This window comes from Indicator indicator, chromosome 25 (genome assembly GCF_027791375.1).
Source record: "Indicator indicator isolate 239-I01 chromosome 25, UM_Iind_1.1, whole genome shotgun sequence".
Lineage (NCBI taxonomy): Eukaryota > Metazoa > Chordata > Aves > Piciformes > Indicatoridae > Indicator > Indicator indicator.
The window spans coordinates 6,603,714-6,627,453 of record NC_072034.1 but is presented as its reverse complement, the minus strand read 5'-3'; the positions used below and the strand labels follow the sequence as shown (position 1 = coordinate 6,627,453).

The window sequence follows — 23,740 nt, the reverse complement described above, 5'->3', positions numbered from 1 at the left end:
CTCATCCTCCAACAGCTCACCTGGAACTTCACTTGTGGCAAGATCACTGCTCTGTCCAACACTCATGGCATCTACATCGTGCTGCGCTGCTCTCTGCAGCACTTGGCACAAGCACAGAGAAGAACCTCACCTGGATTTGTCCATGGCTAACCAGTAACTGCCTTTTAAAAAACGTGTCCTCCTCAAGCATGGATGTTCTGCATCAAAAGACTTACAAGGCAAACTCAGAAGTGGACTGAGATAGGAATAGTCCAGTTATCCACTGGAGGGTAACAATTTGTGAAACAAGCTTTTCTTTTCAACCTTCACTGAAACAGTCTGGCAGAGCTTCAAACAAAATTCATTTCTCAGTTCCAGGAGGGAAATTTTATTAAAAACGAGAGCATGTGCACACCAGCAGCGCAGAGAGGAGGTTTCTGAGATGGACATTCACTGGGGAAGTGACTGCTGGACTTGGGGTCCAATCCCTGCTCTGCTTGATTCAGCTTCTCCTTATGCATGTGCCCCACCAAGATGCCAGAGGAGGTGTCTATTCAACAGCTTTCTGACTGCTATGGATCAATCTCTCTATTTCCTGAGTGTCTTTTATTAGAATATTTGAAAGGTTTCAACATCATTTCAGTGACACAGTGGAAAAAAAGGTCAAAATTGAAAAGTGACACTTCTGTCAGATGGGGAAATACTTTTAAACTAGTTCTATCTGGTTCTCATCAGATTTATCTCAGTATTTGAGACAATTCTCTGGCAAATTTCCCTGTCTGATACATATGCCTTACATAGCCTTTAAGTATAAATCAGTGGGCAGCACAGTAATGAAGATCAGATGAAGAGCAGCAAAGCTATTCATCAAACACCAAATCCCTTTTATGGAATAAAAGAAACTGTAAGTTGACAAGTCATTGGGAGAATAAAAATGGATAATAATCTCATTGAAAACTTCTCCCTCCATGAAAGTTTCTGTCTGAGTACTGATCTATCAATAACCCATTTCATTACAAAAAAAAAAAAACAAACCAAACAACACCCAAGGTGTTTTCCCAGCCCCCACATATCTTATTTTCCACCAAAAGGAAGCCCCAACACAAATTAATCACTTCAGTGAAACTGCTCTGCACCAACAGCCAGCTATCACCACTCACATGAGTATGGATTACTCATGCTCAGTGTTTTAAATTAAAAGAATGATTTATGCTTTTAAATATACAATAAACACATTTTAAACTCCATTAAGACAAATATAAAGCTTCATAGACTTAGAACACAGTATTTTACAACTGTCTTCATAACCTCTGATTAAAATTGTGCTTCTTCCTGTTGCTCTATTTGAATGTTGATCGCACATAAAAAAAATCATCCAGAGACATGTGGCCAGCTCCCACTGCACAATGTGCCATGATCCTATTAACCCCAGAGATGGACAACTGAAAAAAATCACGTTAATGTGACAGATTCCACTTGTCACAAGCACACTTTTCTACTCCCTCTCCAATAGGTAGTACGGGACTAATTAGAACATCCCAAAGTGATAGGACTAGACTGATAAACAAACAAAAAGGAAGCCAGTCAGAAATGGTCATAACACTTAGCATTAGATTGCAGAAGTTGGCAGACCTTTAGTCACTGTGCAGCCAATGTCATTTCAAATCCAGCATTCTTCTAAGCACCATCACCAGGCCCACACACAGACTAGGAATGGTGCTATACAGTTACCTGCTCTTTGACTTTACTAATTAGTGCAGAAAAGTTGCATTTTTGTAATTATTTCTAACAGGTATTTCTGAGATATCTCTCTCTCCAAGCTTGCTGTCTGGGGATGTGAGCTTTTACAGGATAAACTGAAGTATGGTTAGCAGGAAACTTTTAAGACAGCACAGTGTTGACCTAGCTTTAACACTACACTCTGAATCCCACTGCAACAACAGCTGCAGAAACAGCAATTTGGTGCTGATTACCAACTTCATTTTCTGCATCCTTTTGACACTGAGATTCTGGAGCTCCAAATTTCCCCTTTTCACCATAACCAAGATAACAGACAAAGATAAGAATTGATCATGTTGATGTCAGAATTTTGATATCCAAAATTATAACACTAAATGGAGGCTTACCTGATGACAGCTGCTCCTGTCCATGTCCCAAGGGGTAGCTTCAGCTAAAGCAGCCTTGGGAAGTCTCAATGGCAGCCACCTTTACTCTGCTCCCTTAAATAGCCTTCTTTACACCCTTCTGGTGGTGGTTCTATTGGTTCCTTCTTCTACTCTGAGCAGCTAGCAACTTCATGTAACCCTCTGATTGCCTAGATCTCTCAAATCATTTCCAGACTGGCCTTTCAATCTCCTACAATATCCGGTCCTTTAGCACAAAAGAGGAAAAGCAACAGATTCATGAGCTGTCATGTGCATCACAGTGTAACTGTTTTGTAGCAACCTGTAGTCTTCTGTGTATCTCCCTTTTGGAGATGTCAGTGTATCAAAAGCTGTTACACAGAGCATGGAGAAGTCCACTGATAAACCCCACTTTACCTCATCTGAGGGCACTGGAGTCAATTCTCCCATTGCTCTCTCCTGCAGATTCACTTAGAAAATATGAAAATATAACTAACACAATCTATTGGTAAACTAAACTAAACACATAGAGGACATGGCTTTCTCACTGTGCAGCAGCCATGGGACGTAATTACACACGAGCAGGGGCAACACAAACCACCTTCGCTGAAAGCAGAGGGATCCAACCCCCATGAGAACTGCAGGTGCTCCATGCCATAAGAGAACATTGCGTATGACATATACCCACATGCAGCAGCCAGCAGGTGGTGCCCCACAACAGGTACTGTATCATCTCCTGGGGTTTGCTGAGAACCACATGCCAGCGAAACCTCAGCAGAAATGGCTTCCTCTTAGCGTTCAATGTACCTGAAAGTCAGGAGCAAATAATTTCAGTTTCCGTAATTAACAATTTCCAAAATACCAATTCATTTAATTTAAAAAATACTTTTATCAAGAAAATTAATGACAGGAAAAGCTTACAAACAACAAAGCTCCTTTACAAGAAATTCAGAGAAAATGACTAATGTATCTGTACTTTTAAAATATAATTAAACATTGAGTCAAGGCCTACTCATTTTGTTACTCTGATTTTTTTCTTTTGTTGTTCTCTCTTTGCAGTCTTTGAAACATTTTCTGGATGGAAAAAAACATCACCTTAGTTTCTGAACACAAGTGAAAGTCCTGTCACTTCTGCTTAGAATTCAGGACTCTCAGAAGCACTGCAGTGCAAAAGGCCCCACACACCCCTTTGTCTATAGCAGCAAAAAAAACGCTTTTCATTTTCAGTGCCCAGCATGACACATCTGGTGTTCTCTCAAATCACTGAGCTTAGTCGTGTTGTTTGGGGTTTTTTCCCCCCTCTCTGCTTCTATTGATTTACAACCTCATGTCTTTCTAAGAGCCAGTTGTCTCCTGTCTCACCCTCTGACCCCAGAACCCTACAGGTATCCCTCCATGTCTTTTTCTTCCCCTGCTGGTCTTGCACCATTTCCTCTTCCAGTCTCATCTTTCTCCCTCACCCCTTCACTACTACACCCCATTACCTGTCTGAGTCTGTTCTCCTTGGCAGCCAGGGCTGGCTCAGGTGCTTCTCCGCATCTCAGTTATGCTGAAGGAACACCACAAGTACCATAAGAACAGCTTATTTTTCTACTCACTGGCCTCCAAAAGGTTGAATACAACCTTTTCCTGGTGCTAAATTATTTCTGGACAGAGGGAAACTGTAAAGAAATCTAGAAAGAAAGAAAGAAATCCAGAAAGGAAGAAATCCAGAAAGAAAGAAAGAAATCCAGAAAGAAAGGAAGAAATCCAGAAAGAAAGGAAGAAATCCAGAAAGAAAGGAAGAAATCCAGAAAGAAAGAAAGAAATCCAGAAAGAAAGAAGGTAGGAAATCTAGAAAGATGTCCAGAAAGAAAGATATCCAGAAAGAAAGAAAGATATCCAGAAAGAAAGAAAGATATCCAGAAAGAAAGAAAGTAGTCTAGAAAGAAAGTAATCTAGAAATCAAGAAAGAAAGAAAGAAATCAATCAATCAATCAATCAATCAATCTTTAGAATCCTAAAAGGATTGGGTTTAAATTATAGGCTACCTGAAAGTATCCCTTAAGAATAATGCAAATTGAAACATGAAAGATTAAAAATGTTTTAAAACATTGTTAAAAAATCTCACTAGCATGTCAGTCATCTTTCATTTCCAAGGAGAATTAATCCAGGTAAGGTAAAAATGAATACATTAACATAATCATGCAATAACACAATACTTCATTCCTTATTTTTGGAAGTGGCAGACCCATTCTTGCTTTTCTTTTCAAATGCTCATCAGCAGAGATATCCCAATGGTATTAATCACCCATCAGGACCAAGAAATTGCACATACGCTTCATGCAGCAATTATGTTTTTGTAACAGATGAACTCTATGCAGCTTTTCAAGCCAGAAATACAGGAATTTCCCAACAGCTTGCTATTTGTAGACACTCACTTGCTTCCATAAAAATAGCACACCACAGATACAGCCACATACTCAACCTCATGCTGCCATCTTATATTGCTGCTGGCATTTCAGAAACTCCAATTCTACAGAAGGAAATCAGGAAAACCACTACTAATTTTCTTTGTAAAATGTGTTCAGATGTACCAATTAACACTGCCACTCAGGAGTCAGATATTGTTATGGAGCATCAGGAATAAGCAGCTACAAGAAGCTACCTGTACAACATAAATACCAGATAATACTAGTGCTGAACTCAGCAAAGAGTAAACACAACTTCTTTGTAACAATGGCTATGCTACGTGGCTACAGCACTGGCTGATTTGCCCCCCACCCTGATGCAAACACACAGAAGGATCATTTCTTTTCACTTTCTTAATATCCAGTTTTAATATTAGGTGGCCTAGGTAATTTTAAGTTCCACATAAATAAAGTAATAACCATCAGGGAGAAATCAGTGGGAAAATTGCATGTGCATCTAAAGAGTTATTAATAATACTTTTGCTAACATTTCTGTTGCATATTTCTGTTTCCTGTTTAGAAATTCATCTCCCCCAGATCTTGGTTTCACTCTTGGTCTTTTTCCTAGGCATTTAAATGGAAGCTTTTGACATTTTTGTTTAGCTATGTACAGCTAAGATTTTTGGAGGTACAATAATAACACTGTTCTCTGAGCTGTATCACAAAATACACAACTCCTAAAATATTCCTCCAATTTCTCTGAAAATAGAATCTAAATGTGTAGGTTTTCATAGATATCAGACTTCATTTATTTCAGCAGTAACTGAAGAATCAAGTTTTGCAGAAACAGTTAACAAAGGGATTCCCCTTTCCTTCCCTCGGCACTAACCATATACATAAGGGACAGAAGCAATCCGTTACACAATCCCTATGTAGAAGGTCAACTCCCATTGAATCAACAGGGTTTGACCAACAGCACCTTGCAAGGGAAGTGCTTCATTTTGCTTGCTAGGACTCTGATCTGACCTTTACACTAACAGAGGTTTTTTTTTCTTTTTTTTAAACTATGATTATATGCACTCCCCCACATAGAACTGGCTGAACAGGTACAGGATGAATGGCTTCAGTGCACACAAGAAACTTGCAGCACTCTCAGCAGAGGGTTATTCTGCTTATCGGTAAAATCACGCAAGTACTCCTGCTAGTCAAAAAAATGTTACTCAGAAAGAGGTTCAGGAGCCAAACTAGAAAACCCACCTTCTTCTTTGTGCCTCCACTGCAAGTCTTAGGGCATTTCCTTGGAAAAGACAGTGCAGACTTCACATTGCTAGCTTTCATGCAGAGCCATAATCAGTGCAAGAGAAAGGTATGGGGGGCAAGACAGAGACCAGAAACAGAGCTTCAAACCTCTAACCCTTATGGTAAAAGCAGTGAAGTCATTGCATGTTTTAGATGTCACTGAAAAAACTCCTGAGAAACACAGATTATTCTTTTCACTCCTTAAACATTACAATAACCTTCAGCTCACATACTCTTTCTTCTGGGGCCATGAACTAAAATTTAACCTTGGACCTTGACAGATACATCCTCAGTTCTTACTTTAAAGGATCTCTGATTCAAATATATGAACTTCTACACATTACCCTGGAAGATCACTGCCTGGTTGCTAAAGCAACACAGTGGTGAAACTCAGGTAATTAACCACATCTCAGATGCTGGTGTCTAAAAATCTTTTTTTATGATGGTAATCCAGGAGTTAAATGCAACAAAATTACCTTTAGGAATGAAGGGAGATATCCTCTGAAGATAAAAAGTCTGTTTTTTCCAAACTGTGTGCCACCCTTACTACTATCATTAAGCTGAAGTGCATTATCTTATCACCAATTTCACTGGGGAAAAACCTAGAGCCAAAATCAAGAGCTATTTATAAGCTAAGTGCTCCAAAGCTGTACATCAAAATGAAGCAACTTCTCAATGCAAAGTACTTCTTGGTTTCTGTGAGATCAGGATTAGGACTGGATTATTCAGAAGTAGGCACAAAGGTCCTTCAAAACATAGTGGTGAAATTTCACTCTCATTTACTCACAAAGAAGATTGAAGCAGGAGTCGGCAACTTCCCCACGTAATGGGGGAGGCAGCGTCATAGCTGTAATGACAACATGGGAGTCTTTAAACCACATCCCTATTAAGGCCATTCTTCACCACACTAGGTAATCCTATAAAAATCTATCAGGATTGGGCAGAAAGGAAGAATTTAAATAGAGTCATCCAGAAGAACAGGAAGAATTAAACCATGTACCCAAGTAAAGGAACAAGAGAGGAAAAACCCTGAATTACCACAAGCAAGGATACACCATGCACCATAGGGGGAAACCCCTCCATTCTACATATGAATCACATTTGTTAATAATGAAATTTTAACCCAAACCACAAAAGGTACCTGAACCAGAGCCCCTTGGTCCTTGTCTCATGCTCTTGTTTCTTGCCTCACATGTGGTTGTGAAGCCATAGGAACTGCTGCTCCCTGTAGTCCCTATATACCAACAGAAATTATGTTGTGGTGTATTTGCAATATGATGGAGAGTGTCTCAAGGCTGAAATGATTGATTTAGTAATGCTGATGAACACTACTGCAAATAAACCCTGCAGTCCAATATACCAGGCAAGCCTCCACTTGTCATGGTACTGGCTAGGATTCAAAGTGGTGACTTCATCTTTGGAAAGTCTATCCTCTGAGATAAGAGAATCTGTCTCCACACTCTTGCTAAATGCTTCACCTGCCATACATGCAAGTCCATACTTGCACTATCCATATGCATATCCACTTTCTAAATGAGCCTCCTGAAATTACAGTCATCAGTAGAGTTTATTTCACAAACACCGTTTCACAAAGCACTAAATTTTAAGTGCTGAAAGATTCAAGCTGTCTCAAATACACACCATTTCCACATTACTGCTAACATATTATCAAATAGAACTTCGCAACTTAACTGGGCTCTTCAATGAAGCTGGCAACATAGTTGAAGTTTAGGTTCAAAAAGTGGCAAGGCAGTTAAGTCGTCTTAAATTTTGAAGCCTCAATCAGTATTTTCAACGGAGTGACATCTTTCATTTGGGAATAACTGAGAAAGAAAAGCAACAAAAAAACCAACACCACAAAACCATCCTAGCATGACCTTTTGTAACATTTGTCCAGATGGTCACATAATGCTTCAGAAACCACAGTGAAGACTACACGTCTCTTTTACTGTATTTTCTACAGCAGTTGAGTCCCATTTCACATAAAGTAGAATCACAGTTCTTCACATGTGACAGTCAATCACTTTAGAAATTTTGTGGCAGCAATTGCAGTAGGAATTTTTCTGTTACACCTACAGAAAAAAGGAAGAAAAGAGGTGCAGTATTAGGACAAATCATAAAACTCAAAAGCTCCTTTTCACATCTTAAAAATCCCAGAACAACCCACCAGGGAACAGATTCTTGTATTAAAAGAAGTCAGAGAATCCTTTTGCTGTCCTCTAGATGGTGGAATCCTAAGTGATCCCTTCCCAGGAATTCCCTTCTTCCTTCCACTCTGCATGCTTTTTGTCTCTGCTTCTTTGTTTTCAGGAAGCAGTTGATGAGTTCATCAGTAATGTTCTCATTTTCTTGAATGCTTAGTATTATGGGATTTTAATGTCTAACATTATCAGGAGACATGATGACTTGCCTCTGCCATCAGGGTAAGTAATTTTCAGCCATGAAGTGTTTCACTGACACAAAACACCAAAATTAAAACCATCTCACCAGAAAGAGAAAAAACTTTTCCAAAACATAATTACAAAATCTTTTGAACAGAAGAACTTTCAGAACGGGAATGTTTCATTTCCTACTGAAATGTCCTTTGCTTTTCCAACTTCCACAAGTAGAAGGTAGATTTATGTGCTCTGTTTTCAAGAATCAAGAATCAAGAATCAAGAAGGTTGGAAGAGACCTCAAGGATCATCGAGTCCAACCTGTCACCCTACACCTCATGCCTATCTAAACCACGGCACCAAGTGCCACGTCCAATCCCCTCTTGAACACCTCCAGGGATGGTGACTCCACCACCTCCCTGGGCAGCACATTCCAATGGCCAACCACTCTCTCTGTGAAGAACTTTCTCCTCACCTCCAGCCTAAACCTCCCCTGGTGCAGCTTGAGACTGTGTCCTCTTGTTCTGGTGCTGGTTGCCTGGGAGAAGAGACCAACCCCCTCCTGGCTACAACCTCCCTTCAGGTAGTTGTAGACAGCAATGAGGTCACCCCTGAGCCTCCTCTTCTCCAGGCTAAACACTCCCAGCTCCCTCAGCCTCTCCTCATAGGGCTTGTGCTCAAGGCCTCTCCCCAGCCTCGTTGCCCTTCTCTGGCCATGCTCCAGCAATTCAACATCTTTCCTAAACTGAGGGGCCCAGAACTGGACACAGTACTCAAGGTGTGGCCTAACCAGTGCTGTGTACAGGGGTACAATGACCTCCCTGCTCCTGCTGGCCAAACTATGCCTGATGCAGGCCAGGATGCCATTGGCTCTCTTGGCCACCTGGGCACACTGCTGCCTCATGTTCAGCTGCTGTCAATCAGTACCCCCAGGTCCCTTTCCACCTGGCTGCTCTCCAGCCATTCTGACCCCAGCCTGTAGCTCTGCATGGGGTTGTTGTGGCCAAAGTGCAGCACCTGGCACTTGGACTTGTTGAATGCCATCCTGTTGGACTCTGCCCATCTGTCCAGCCTGTCAAGGTCCCTCTGCAGAGCCCTTCTACCTTCTAACAGATCAACACCTGCTCCCAGCTTGGTGTCATCTGCAAATTTACTGATGATGGACTCAATCCCCTCATCCAGATCATCAATAAAGATATTGAACAGGATGGGGCCCAGCATTGATCCCTGGGGGACACCACTAGTGACAGGCTGCCAGCTGGTAGTGGCACCATTCACCACCACTCTCTGGGCTCTGCCCTCCAGCCAGTTCCTAACCCAGAGCACAGTGCTGCTGTCCAAGCCACAGGCTGACAGCTTGGCCAGGAGTTTGCTGTGGGGGACAGTGTCATAGGCCTTGCTGAAGTCCAGGTAGACTACATCCACAGCCTTTCCCACATCCACCAGGCGGGTCACCTGATCATAGAAGGAGATCAGGTTGGTGAGGCAGGACCTGCCCTTCCTAAATCCATGTTGGCTGGGCCTGATTCCTTGGCCATCCTTCAGGTATGCAGTGATTGCCCCCAAGACAATCTGCTCCATGATTTTCCCTGGCACTGAGGTCAGGCTGACAGGCCTGTAGTTCCCAGGTTCTTCTGTTTGTCCCTTCTTGTGGATGGGCGTCACATTGGCCAGTTTCCAGTCTTCTGGGACCTCTCCAGTGAGCCAGGACTGGTGGAAAATGATGGAGAGAGGCTTGGCCAGCTCATCTGCCAGCTCTTTCAGCACCCTAGGATGGATCCCGTCAGGTCCCATGGACTTGTGAATATCCAAGTGACTCAACAAGTCTCGAACTAATTCCACATGGATTTCAGGAGTACAACACTGCTCCTTGACCCCATCAACCAGCTCAGGAGGCCAGTTATCCTGAAGTCCTCCTGCCTTACTGTTGAAAATGGAGGCAAAGAAGGTATTTAGAATCTCAGCCTTCTCCTCATCCTTAGTTACAATGTTACCCTCCACGTCCAATAAAGAGTGGAGGCTCCTCTTGCCCCTCTTTTTAGCATTAATATATTTATAAAAATGCTTTTTGTTGTCTTTCACAGAAGTGGCCAGTTTAATTTCTAACTGTGCTTTTGCCTCTCTAATTTTTCTCCTACATGATCTAGCAACATCCTTAAACATATCACTAGTTGCCTCCCCCCCTTTCCAAAGGTGATAAACCCTCTTTTTTTCCCTTAAATCCTTCAGGAGCTCCTTGCTCATCCAGGCCGGTCGTCTTCCCCGGGTTTTCATGGTCGTCTTCATGGGGTTTTTTTTTGTCCATCTAATTCTCCTGTCCCACCCCTTGTTTCTCCTCTGTGCAGTGTTGCCTGTCAGAAAGCAATTCTTCAACATTTGTATGTAATTGTTAGGCCCACTCCATTGGCAGCTCATCCCACAGAGGAAATCGTAATTAGGTGATTACAGTCTAGTGAGCCTCAGCCATACTTGTGTCAGTGACTGGTACTCTCTGTGGTTAAAGAGGGAATTTTTCACTGATCACACATTCAGTGTTCCTCACTTTACCTCATGGAAGCCAGCCTTTCTCAGGTGCTGTACTACCCATATACTAAGACTAAAGAGCAAAGCCAAAAGATGTTTTTCTTGAAAGCTTTAAAATTGAATAGGCACAAAATGACAGTTAGGGGGCCTCTCGGCTCCTTATTCATTTGTATCAAAATCATTATATTACTAAAACTTTTCAACTGGGACCTGAACAGGGAAGGGATGCTTACTCTCTCATGCATTCACTTATGGAATATATGACTGAAGTTGCTATGATGCATTTGCCACCAATAAATCACTGTCGATCTTTCCTTCGGCAAGATATGGAAAGTAAAAAGTACAGTAATTTGAATAACGGTGGGAAGACCAACACCCAAGCAAATTTCTCCATCTCTTTTGCCTCTATTGCTGAATTCAACAATAAGAAACTAACAGACCAAGTGAGAATCAGCACTAAAATTTCTACCCTGCTTTCCCCAATATACTCCACTGACCTTCACACCTAGCTACTGAAGCAGTGATTCAGCCCAAATAAATCTGCACCTTGTGAAGAGCACAATTTAAATTTGTACTTTGTGGTTTAATAAACACCTCCTATTATATCAAGATTGCAAGAATGGAGTGAGAAGCGAATAAACGCTAATCAGATCACTGTGGTCCTTTCAGAAACCTCTAACTACACAACTGAAGTTTCAATTTCCTGCACTTTTAATTAGTGATGATCAAAAGTAAATGTTGATATACAGATATGAGGTCACAGCCCAAATGATTTTACAGTATTTGGCTCCAGAAACCCACTTTCCCCAGATTATAATCCATTGCTTCAGAAGAATGCAGTTTCTTTTGTGAAAAATCAGTCATATTCTTCTGCTACTAAACTGTTCCGTTTTGTCACTCTCTGCAGCTCTGGAAGCAGTTTCCAAAGTTTTCAAAACATCCTTCCCAAACTCCAAAACACTGGTATGTCCAAAACAAAAAACCTGAGCCCTACTGAACACTACTTTTCTAGGAATTACTATTGTCCATACTTATTTAACTGCATCTTCAACATAATAGAACAGTAGCTTCTCTCCTTCTGCATTTATTAACACAATGGATTTAGATCTCACTTGTCATTCCTGGGCATGAGTAACATGAGTAACAAAATAATAGTGAATGTGTTTAAACAGAAAACAAGTGCTAGGTGTGACGTGTTTCACACCTCTCACAATGCTGCCAGATGAGTAATCTCCACTGGTCTGGAATTTAACACTTCCAGCCTCCTAATTGGCTTAGTATCATAGAAACTTACTCTCTCCATTCCAACATAGATCTTGGAAAAATCCATTTCTACCTGGATCCACCAAATTTCCCAGGTATTTTAAGATGGTCTTTAGGCACTACAGGAAAGAATTGCACTGTAGTTTCTGATATCTCCACTTAGTCTAAGAGATGGGTGTGAGCTGACACGGGTACTATAATAATCATCCAGATGATCACAACCTAGCTGGAGTGCACAGCATCTCCTTTCCAGCCCACGCAACTGCATTTCCTTTCTGAGAAAACCAAGGTGCAGGAGGGAACGTGACGTACGCATGGGTCCTGTATGAGGACAGGGTCATGACGTGGCTGAGACAGACATGAAGATCTCACAACATGCACTCCTTTAAAATTACCATAGAATTTTAGTTATAAAATATGCTGTGTATCACTTTTATTTCTCACTAGTCTCTTCTTTAGACATTTGACAGGGTAAACTTATCTTCAGTCTCATAAATGCATGTTTCATTACTCCTATGTACTTGGTTAGGACTCAGTTAACAGTGATGGGCTCCTTCTACTGTCTCAGTGACTAGCAGCCACAGTGGCTAGTAAAAGGTTTCCTTCCCTATTAAGATTCTAATCTTCCTACTAAATTCACAAAAACTACACCACTAGTGATTTACTGCATTCCATGAACGGTTTTACATTTATTTTGCTAAATATAGCCATATTCATTGGGGTACTCTGTTTTTCCTGAAACTGGTTCCTTGAGTTCTCTTGGAACCTACCTCCTGTCTAGAGGTCAGCAATCAACAATCGTATCTGGATGATAGCAACTAAGTGTTTCTCCATGCTAAGAAGAACTGGCACAATATCATCTTGTGCTTGTCTGGATTGCAAAGTCTAAAGTAATACACCACAAAGCGGGGCTGCAAAGCAGGACCTGAAGGAAGTGTCTTCTCAGTTCCAGCCTTCTCCTATCTATACTGCCCGGACTATCAACTCATTATGCAAGTGGAGAAACCTGTACAGAAGCTGCTGCATTTATTCTTCAGCCTAAGAATCTTTAACATCTTACTCATCTTTTCAAGGCTGTGCTGTCTAGCAATACTTGCTTTGAAAATGACTCTAATGGACAAAAGCAAGATGGAGTGAACAGAGAACATGTATCTGGAAAGAAAGACACTTTTGCATCATTGCAAACATACAAAGAAGCTTTGATTGTGAGATGATAATCTGCACATTATCTGATTCACATCAATTGTTCTCTGTATAAGGGTATGCACAATTTATGCCACATTAAATCCAACACGCCTTAAGTATCTGCCCAAAATTTCACACAGGCAGGTTCAGGCGAACACAAGAACTCTGCTGAACAATTAGTCCCTTAAAGGAACACAGCACTCATTAGTCCTTCAATCCCAAGGTTATCATAGTTTTAAAACAACAAGCTTTTTATCTGGTGTTTAATTTAGTGTGATTTGCCTTCTTCACCTCCCAGCTCTAATGAGTCAAACAGTGACATGTCACTGGGAACAAGCAAACAAAGCTAACTCCAGATTCCTTACTTCAATGGAATCCAGACAGGGAAGATGTGACTTGCATCCTATCACAAGTGCACAGTTCAGTGGTCCTCATAAGTCAGCCATCATATGAGAAGCACCCTACCATACAGGTCATACAAGCAGCAGCAAACATAGTTCAACTAGATGGCCTCTGCCAGCACTTGATAAACAGCTGGGTGACATTTCAGCTTCCATACCATCACTTTGTAAGGAGATGCTAATTTTTAAGTGCTAAAACAAAAATTAACCATTAGGGCAGAAGTTTTGTGTGTCACAAATAACCCTCTGACTTGCTGCTTTGTATTGCAAACAAGTGTTTAGTGTTACCCAAAAAAGGCACAGTGATAACACACTATGGAGAGCTTGAACTTTATAAAAATTGAGCGCTGATCACTGTATTGAAGACATATTGCTAAATCAACTGATTTGGGATTTTTCTATACATAAAACACCCACTTTTGTTGAACTTAAGGTTTTTAAATGAACTGAATACTGACCTGCTGTGCCTAACAGGAACAACTATAGAGCAAACTCATTAAAAACTGTAATCTAGATAAGGGATAATATTTTTAACAGTAACAAAGCCCTGCGGACTTAGGAAATTCAGCCTATTACATCATTTGTGTTAGGACCAAAGATGGCTTTACTCCATCAATGTTAGTAACGAAATAATTTTCAACATGAGTGAAAGGGAAAGAACCAGGAACACTCCTTAGCTCTGAATCAGACAATGACACCCACAAAGAATTTTCCTAGCAACAAGATTTTTTATTGGGTTTTATGTTCAAATTCATGTGTCACATCACTAGCATGGAAATTTGCCCTTGTAATCACTATCAAATTTGCATTTGTGTTCATTATTTTTCTGTGGTGTATTCCTCAAAACTTCCCCTCTTAAGACTGAGCCAAACTGCAACTTCTAGCTGGTTTTTGTATTTCAGTTGACTCATTAATCTAAGCTGAAAAGGCAGAACCACATATCTCACCTGGATATACTTACAAGGGAGAATTTTACACACCATCTATACCAAGTAAAAAAGAAAGCACAGCCTCATTTGATCCAGCTTACTTCCCTGACACAAGTCCTATTAAAAATAGTAGCTGCAAATAATCCATTCCAACCCTCTTTAAGAAAGGTATCCTGAGTCTTGTTTGACAGGTCCAGCAGAGTATGCCTATGGAAGATACTTCTCCAGTAGAGTCTGAGCCACTTATGATTTGTTGTTTAATAGATTCTTGAATAAAAAGGGAACATCTTTGTTTTCAAAGGAATAACAATACTACTGGAGCTATAAACTTGTCTAACGGCTTTATGAAACTATGTAAGTTTTTGTTACCCACAACATGCTGAAGCAAGGAGTTCCTCTGCTTAACTACTTTGAGATGAAGGAAACCTTCATTTCTTTTGGAATTCAACACCTCAGCTTGTTTCACTGTCTCTTTTTCAGCTAAAGAAATATTCCCTCTTTAACCCTTTGTCAGCTCACAAAGTTATGTGCCTCTAATGTCTTTCCTCATTGACATCTCTTCCAGCTTGAACAGTTTGAGTCTACTTAGCTACCTCTTACATTTTCTTTCCAGTGGTCACCTGCTTTGCCACCACCTGCATCCAGATCTGGGGCCAGAACCACGTACACTATTGAAGATGTTGGTGCATCTCAGATGTAGACAGCAAAGTTTTGTTCTCCTTTCCTAGTAGTACCTAGTGTTCTGCATTTTAATTAACACCAGGTATTGAAGGTGAATGTACCGAAATGTAACACTGGCTATGGGTAGGACGTGAGACAACAGGGAAGCCCCTGTCCCTCCCTAGTAAATCCCACAAAACCAATATGAAACAAGTGGGAAAAGTGTGCAAAAAGAAAATAGAATTCAGAAACTGAACGTTGAAGAAACACGAGTTGATTGCCATATAGAATTTTGAGCCTTCATTAATGACAGCCAGCACTGAGGTTGTACCTCAAGAGCTTCATATCTAGTGATGAATCTAGGCCATCTGCTTAGCAAGTGTGTGACCAGAGCCCTGAGTAAGGTAAGATATTCTTTGCTTGTTGTTTATTAACATCCTGTGGTGTTACAATCCAGCACTGGCCTCTTGACCTTCAACTCTCATTTAAACAATAACTTGTATTTCTTAAATTCAGAGAGTGAGAATAGTTTGGCAACAACTTAAGTTTGCCAGTGTATGTACCAGCCTCTTTCCACTACAAAACGGTAGTACTGAAAAACAAGAATCTTTTGCCTTCAGGCTTTTTTCTCCAATAGTTAAAATGAAAAAGAAAAAAAAATGACCAACCAACGCAGACCTGACTGCACCAGTCTGCCCAAACAGATAACCACAGAGCTGAAACATTCTGGCTGCCTCTGTTAAAGCTTGGTTGTGTAACTTAACAGAAATGCAGAGAGGATTCCCCCTACAGCTGATTCTCAAATGGACAGAAGATCTGCCAGAAAACTTCATACTTTGTCCCCTGTAACCCACAACAGTGTATCATGGGAGGAAAAAGCCAATTCTGATCTTTTTCTGGGTATGTGAATGCACACTCTGAAGTTAACAGCACTGTGGTTAGGATCCTGAGATAAGCCAGCACTGCCTTAAAAGCCAACCTTTACTCAGCACATTGTATGCTAAATCAAGGTGGCTTTATTCATTACAGTTCAGATCATAAATTATCAATAAAATAAATAATAAATATGTTCAAGTAACTGTACCTCAAAAGAAAGAGCCCAAGAATTGAATTCTTCATCCTCATTATGTGACAACACAATACAGCAGGTCCCACTTATGTGAGACCATTTAGACCTCCTAAAGGGACCATAAAAGCAGTTAAAAGATATAGTGGAAAAACACACACTTGAAAATGTACAAGATGATCTTCTATGAATTTCCCAGGTATTAACCTATACAAACAGAAAAGCTGAGAAGTCAGAGACAGTAGTGACAGCACAAAGCATTGTAGCTCCTGCCCTGAGAGCTCTGCTTGTGTGGCTGAAACGTGAATGCATTTGGCAAAATCAATTAGTGTTTGCACTTTGGGAGTCTGAACTCAGTCTGCTCCTTGTCTATCTTACCAATATCTAATCTCTTTTTCCCAAATGCAACTAAACCAGGCTCAAGTCCTTCCCTCTACCATACCCCAAACTCATCACCAACAAGCAGCAATCGGCAAAAACACTCAGCCTGTGGCACAAGTAAATTCTCTGACAAAACACTCGGGACCTAAATCTCCTGCAATGCTAGAACCGTGAACTGCTAACAAGCATTTTAAAGGAATGTGTGACTGACTGACCCACAATTAAGTTGTCCAGGACTGGTCTTATTTGTGTTTCAGCACAGTAACTGAAAATTTCTCTAGAGCAACTCAAAAGTAGTCTGTGATCTGTTCCTGACGTATTTGAAAGAGAAGTCAGAGTTTACATGGTGGCTGAAAACAGCTCAACAGGTTTTCATGTGGGGTTGCTCACTAGCTATCAAATGAGAGTTCCTTAACCTTGTAAGGCACGATGAGACACCACAAGTTGATTCTATCCTGAAAATACTTACTGATTTTCAAAGGCAAAGTATGAAAGAAAGCATCCTCATCTCTCACTCCACTCTTTAGCATGACCTCCCTCATAAGCACAAGCACCGTTCCAGTTTGAGCTACCTAGAGTGCCTGCCAGATCTCAATTTCTTTCCAACCCCGACAAAGCACCTCTTAGCCTTAGGCCCACCAGGATTATTATATTGAATTATTTATATCACACTGCACCAATAGTCAATAAAAAACCACAGTAACACCATGTAAGAACAATATTCTCATTTGATTTTGTCTCTTCACAATACCTCCATCTTGCTTTCCTCTTTCTTATATAAAGAAACACATAACACCTAGGTCCAGAACACTTCTTCCTGGAAATCATAATGAACAAGAACTTGAAGGACCTATTCAGTTTTCTACCCATACACCAATAGAATCAGTGAGCCAAGCTCACAGTACTGTGTCTCACCAGCAGTGTATTTGTATTGGTCTCTATAGTTCCTAACCTACAAAGAAGTGTGAAGCAAAACTATCAGAGGTTAACACTTGCATTACTTTGTGGGTATATCAGGAACACTTTCAGCAGGATTGGCATACATTGAACTAAGAGAAAATTGGCCACTGAAGGTTTCATACTGGCAACACTTAACTGTGGAGACAGATATTCAAAAATCCATGTAGATACAAAAGGGAAAAAACCTAAACAAACAGCACTAACCAGCTCTTGTAAAGGTATTCTGCTTCTTCTTCGTTGGTCCTTTCAATGAAAAATTACTTCAAACGCAGGTTTATGAAAACCTTCCTACTAAACCAAAAGCCTCTCCTAAAAAAAAAAAGAACAAAACAAATAAAAAAAAACCCAACAAAACCTATTGATATTCGTGCAGGAAAAACTCACTCCAAGAATGAGTCACTTCTGGGTTTTTTTGGCACTTCCTCCTGAAAGTGAGTACTTGCCCTCATTAGGAACAATATTCAGCTCGTTAAAACCACTGTTCTAATCCACTATAGCAACTCCTTGCTTCCTCTTTAAGCCCTTGCTTCATTTGTCCTTGGCACACAAGTGATCCCAAGGGACCATTTCCTCACATCACCCTTTATCATGGCAGGGATGGTACCACATAAGAGAATCAGTAAGGTGAATGCTATAACCCCATCAGAAGCACGCAATAAGGAAAACACATTTAATGCTTTCTCCTTCTTTTTCTTATCTTTCCTTATAAGCACAACTATGGCTTCACTCCTATATTTAAATACTAATACATCATGGAGTCCATTGCATTTATCTGATCAAAACTTGGAGTATGTATTAAAAATGCCCTGCAACATAGACACAGATTCCTGGCTTTAACTCAGGTACTCTATGGTTGTTCTTGCTCAACAGAAAATTCCTCAGTCACCTATTCAATAAGGTAGGGATTTTGGAGGTTTGGAATCACAGGCATCTGGGAAGCAAGTTCTCCATTCTACAGGGTCTACTCAACTCACACAGATTAGTGCTGTATTTTTAAACTACATATTCTTTATTAACCTAATACATGCAATAAAATTAATTTTCCATTTTTAAATGCAGGAGGATCATGCACCTCAGCTGCTGCTTGACTGAAGAGAAAGACTGAGAAAAGGTTAAAGAAGTAAAGAGGTGGCTATCTCCTTTTAATGGCTTTTAAAATCAGATGAAAACTGTCACTCAACCCTCTATTCAAATCTTCATCACGTTTACACGAGTCTCCCTGCTGAGCAGAATAAGAATACTAAAGGCTTACTTTCCACAGGTTATTGCTTAGAACTGGGAGATTTGCAAACAGAAGACAACTTCTGCTATTCAAAATTCTTTAATATGGGCCCTGAACACAGCTAGAAAGGGTTAAATCATCAGACCATGATCACAAATAGGTGGTTATCACCTTCATCAGACATGTGAACTCTGCAATGCTTCCTATGACTCTACTGACAGTAATCTTGTACAAGCATGCTACTATAGTAGGAGTATGAAAAACATCTGCACATGAACTAAAGAACACCAAACAACACAGTCAGAGTGACCGTAGCAGAATAGAACTTTGTTCTGGGGATAGAGGAAGGTGAGCACCTGGATCAACAAGATGCCCGATACCTCAATGAAACCAAAAGTTCTCTCCAAAATTCACCAGCCATCAGGTTTGCAAGGAAAAAAAAAAATTAAGTTTAAAAATGCAAGCTTTCAGTTGAAAAAGACACATAAGATAAGGGTCTAAACTGAGAGGAGTCAGATCCTATATAAAACATTTTCCAGACTTCGAAGTTGTACAGAACAAGGAGCTAGTCAGCATGTGTCATTTACTTTTAGATATTTTCTAATAAACAGTAGAGCATCAACAATCTGCTAACCAACAGCGAAACACAAAAACTTTTATTTCCCTTCCCAGCTCCCCAATTCACAAATACTGTCTCCTGTGAACACATAGCATAACTGATAATTACTCTTCCTTGAAAATGGAGCTCTAAGTGTTCCTTAGAGTTTTTCAGGTATAGCCCATTTTACATGGTTTTCTTATAATGCTGTTTCAGTGTAAAGCTGTATCTTGTAGAAAGAAAATGAGATAAATCAACTTTTTGTAATTGTGCATCAAAACCAAGCCAAGACAAAACTCCCACAGCATGGTGAGAGCACTAGTATCTGCCCCAATACTTAAGATATAATGCAAACAGTAAGTTGTGTTAACTGAGTTTATGCTGTTTCTGGGTTGTTCAGTATACCCCAAGCCATCTCCACTTCAGCAGGCACATCCAATAAAAATGGTCAAACCAAGATATGTTGCTTTCTCCCAATACAAAGCCCGCAGCTAAATTTTATGGGAAAAATCAACCCCCTGTGGACAATTTATTAACCACTGTATATTCAAATCTTTCCCCTTTGAAAGACAAGGCTCTTCCAGTCTTTGAAAACAATTAACAAATAAGGATCTGATTCAAATTACAGCTGGACTACAACTAAAATCTTTGTTCCTACACTGTGGCCTCTGAAGAGGAAACGTTCTTCAGAGCCCTACGGTGAAAAATGCATGGGTGTTGGTTACCTCAACAGTGGCAGTTCTTTAGCAGACCCACCTGCAAAGTTGCTGAAAAATTTGCCAAAATGCACAGGCTTTTTTTTTTTTAAGTTCTCTACGGCTTGCAGAAGAAAACAGTGGAACACTAGGAAAAATAAAGCAATAATCCAGTGCTGGCTGTTTTCTACTTGAAGCACTAGTGCAAAAGCCCAACACTCCAGCATAAAGGAAGTGCCTGGAGCAGCCTCTAATCTAAACCACTAAAGAAATGTTCCAGAAAGGCATTAGATTCCAAATTGCAAATTCAGGGCTTCCAAAAGGATTTCCATTAAATATTTGATAATGAGAGAAACTTCTGTAACTTCAGAGATGACACAGGAAAGAGTGAATAGTGTTGGAAACAGTAAACAGTAATGATAAATAAAAACATGTCTTGTCCTCACTACTGAGGTATTTCTAACACTTTATACAGCCAAAACATATTTAACTTAAACAACTAAAAGCCTTGAATAAAATGACCTAACTTTATAAAGTTCCCTGGACAGAAGCTGATGACCCAGAGCTCAGCAGCTCACCTCTGCAGGTTACTATCAACAATAACTACAAGGAATAAAAGATACAGTGCCAGAAAATGTTTCAAACTGTACAAATATTACATATTGTAAGCTACAATAGCTACCAGGACTTCTGTATGACCATACATTATTAAATGCCTGTACTCATTTAAAAACCAAGAAATGAAGCCTAAGTTCTCCAGGGATCTCACTGCTGATTAATATAATTTTAATGGTTAGTAGACAAATAGATACCAATAAATAGATGCCTATTATAGTAATGGACTGTATTTAATCCCAGGAAAAGCATATTTTAATCAACACATACAGCAGATTTCCATATATAGTTTTGTATGCAATGGTGGGTGAAGTAGTTACCTACCCCCATATTGTTCACACTGAATGCTACAAAACCTCAAACCAGTCTGCAACCAGAATTTACTCCACACAGCTTCACCACTGAGCAAAAGAATCACATTTCACATAATGGTAGAGACTTCTGGGCAGCAGGGGGAGTATTTGGCTCAGAACTACACTCGAAGAAAACTACGAATTTTATGCACTGCACACAGGATTCCAAACATGGAAGCCAACAGACCCCTGAACCAGAAAAGAACTATTCAGCAGCATTATGCAAGAATTCACTGTCAAATGACTGCTCACTCTTGACTCCAGTACTGTGATACATACCACAAAATGCAGTGGGTTAGGTATCAGTAACAAGATCTGTAAATACTTTAAAAGCAGTACATTTGCACTATAAGCTGGAGAAAAGTGAAAGGTGCATGCAAAGGAAAAAGAATAGCATTAAGACATAGAAAAAGACACAGAAAAAACAGTTTGCTAACTCAAAACAAAGAATCCTGTTGGAGGATTTTGTCATGAACATTGTAAATATGATGGTATAAAGACTGACTATGCACCTAAGCTTACACTGTCTTTGCAAAAGATGACAGGTAAAACCACCTTCAGACAGGAAGCCAACTTTCTTCCTGTTGTTTAATCAACAATTACTAACATGAGAATGCTTCTTTCTTCACTTGGTGGCACAGGATTTGTGAAAGGATAAATATATACAGACAAAAAAAAAAGGTTAAAATTATCCCTCTTTAGAACATTTTGTGTGGCAGTAGCACAGACTATGGCATACTCTATGGGGGAGTGGGACAGCGCATGAGGGAAAAAGTGTTTCATGCAGAAAGCACAAAGAGAGACTGCCAAAAGTTGAGTGTGGGCTTCTCTCACACCAATCAATGAATGTAGGTAAAATCCCTCTTGCTTTATAAAAATTCCAAAGTGTCATCAGGGGAGGAAAAACAAAAGTAATGATTCTTGCCATACAGGCAGAACATATGAAAAAATGTGTAATAAAACCTCTTTTACATGACGCCCCCATCTTTTTCCCCCCTGGAGAAAGCAGAGTATAAATACACTGAACAGTTTAATGACACCTTAGCAGCTCTCATAATATATCCCTACTCAAATACTAGCATATAGATAATCAAAACACTGACACGATGTGCAAAGTACTGATCTTCAGCTGTATTTCTGCAGTCATGCTTCTGACAGCAGCTTATGGAGCACCACTACCAGAGGAAAAAGTGCTCCTTCTTGAAACTTTAATAAAAGACTTAAAATTACTGGAAAAAAACAAGGACGTAAGTGCTTGATTTTCTTTTATTGTATGTTTCTTAACTATTTATCTTTTCTATGTATTTTTGTAGAAAAATTAACATTTTCTCCCCCTTCTCTACAGAGCATTTATCTTGAATTTTACACACCAACTGAGAAACAGGTAAGTTTAAATATTCTGTTTCCAGAATGATTTCTAAGATATGGCTACTTTAAAATGATATATTGTTGAGATACACCAAAACTATTTACTTATCAGAAGGGCATACATAAAATACAAATCTGACCAGTCTGAACTCAGTATAGGGAGTGCAGTTTCTTAGACACTTTTGCTTTAGATTTGTATTCTCAAACATTAACAGGCTCATATACTTTATTACCTCATTGTCCTGTGCAGTATGTAACATAAAATGCTGCCTCCCTATTCATCCTGCTTATTAATACATGGTTGAACTCACAGAAAAAAAAAAGTTTTTATACTTATACTTTATATTTAAAATAATTTTAAGAATTAAATAGTTAAACATTGTTTAAGACTCACAGGAGGCAATACTCTTGTACTGACCCTAACATTGTGTAAGATTTGCAGAAGGCAATCCTCTTGTATTGACACTAACACAAGAACTATTTTGGAACTGAAACTAGATGAAGAAAGAGATTACTCAGAGCAGTATCTACGTGAAATTGCCTGCATTTTATCTGAACTAGATACAGCCACTAATATATTCTGTTTAAGATGTTCTAAATCTTCTATATCCATCCCACCAATGAAAAAAACTCAGTTATGGTCTACCTAATTCTTCCCAGGAAGAAAACTTTAGCAAGCCATTCTGGATATATATAATCTATATATTCATGTTTTATGGTATTTAGTTAATGCCTAAGACTTAGTTCCACAATAACACTATCATTATGACTTCTCCATAAAAAAATTGCGTATCAGAGCGCAGAGAGCATTCTAAACACAGCTTTAAAACAGAATACTCAACAGCCTGCTGATCTGTACAACTTCAATTCAGTGTGCAAATAGATCACCCAACAAGAGCATTATTTAGCATTATGAAGTAGTTAAAATCTTTATACAACTTATCTGTTAACTACTTTGAACTTTCAATGAAATTTTTAATCCAGAAGAATTCTCACTTAACAATAATTTTGTTTCAGTAAAGATTTAAAGCCAGATTCTGCAACCACTTCCTTATCTGAGTCACTTTTCTCATATGCTGGCAACATCCAGACACAGCACTACATCAGAGCTCCAGTGCTTAAACGCAAACATATGGGGCTGATTGATAACACCGGCACTGAGTGCCTGACATAGCTTCTTATATATCATATTCAAAGCCAGATCAGATGCAGACAGTAACCCATCCATTACTAAGGCCACTGCAAAGCACAGGTTTTGACCACTAACACTTTTGTTGACACGTGATTTCTACGATACAAACAGAAGGCTTGGTTTAGAAGCAAACACAGCTTCATGTTCACAAGAGAACACTTCA

At 39.7% G+C, this 23,740-nt stretch overlaps 1 protein-coding gene across 1 annotated transcript in view; it reads left to right on the top strand.

The window, feature by feature from the left end:
- IL21 (interleukin 21) overlaps window positions 1-15,167 on the top strand; it is a 30,856-nt gene extending 15,689 nt beyond the window's left edge. The window contains exon 5 of the mRNA XM_054392224.1: window positions 15,081-15,167. Coding sequence (XP_054248199.1) covers window positions 15,081-15,167 — 87 coding nt within the window. The remainder of the gene's footprint in view (window positions 1-15,080) is intronic.
- The last annotated feature ends 8,573 nt before the right edge of the window (window positions 15,168-23,740 follow it).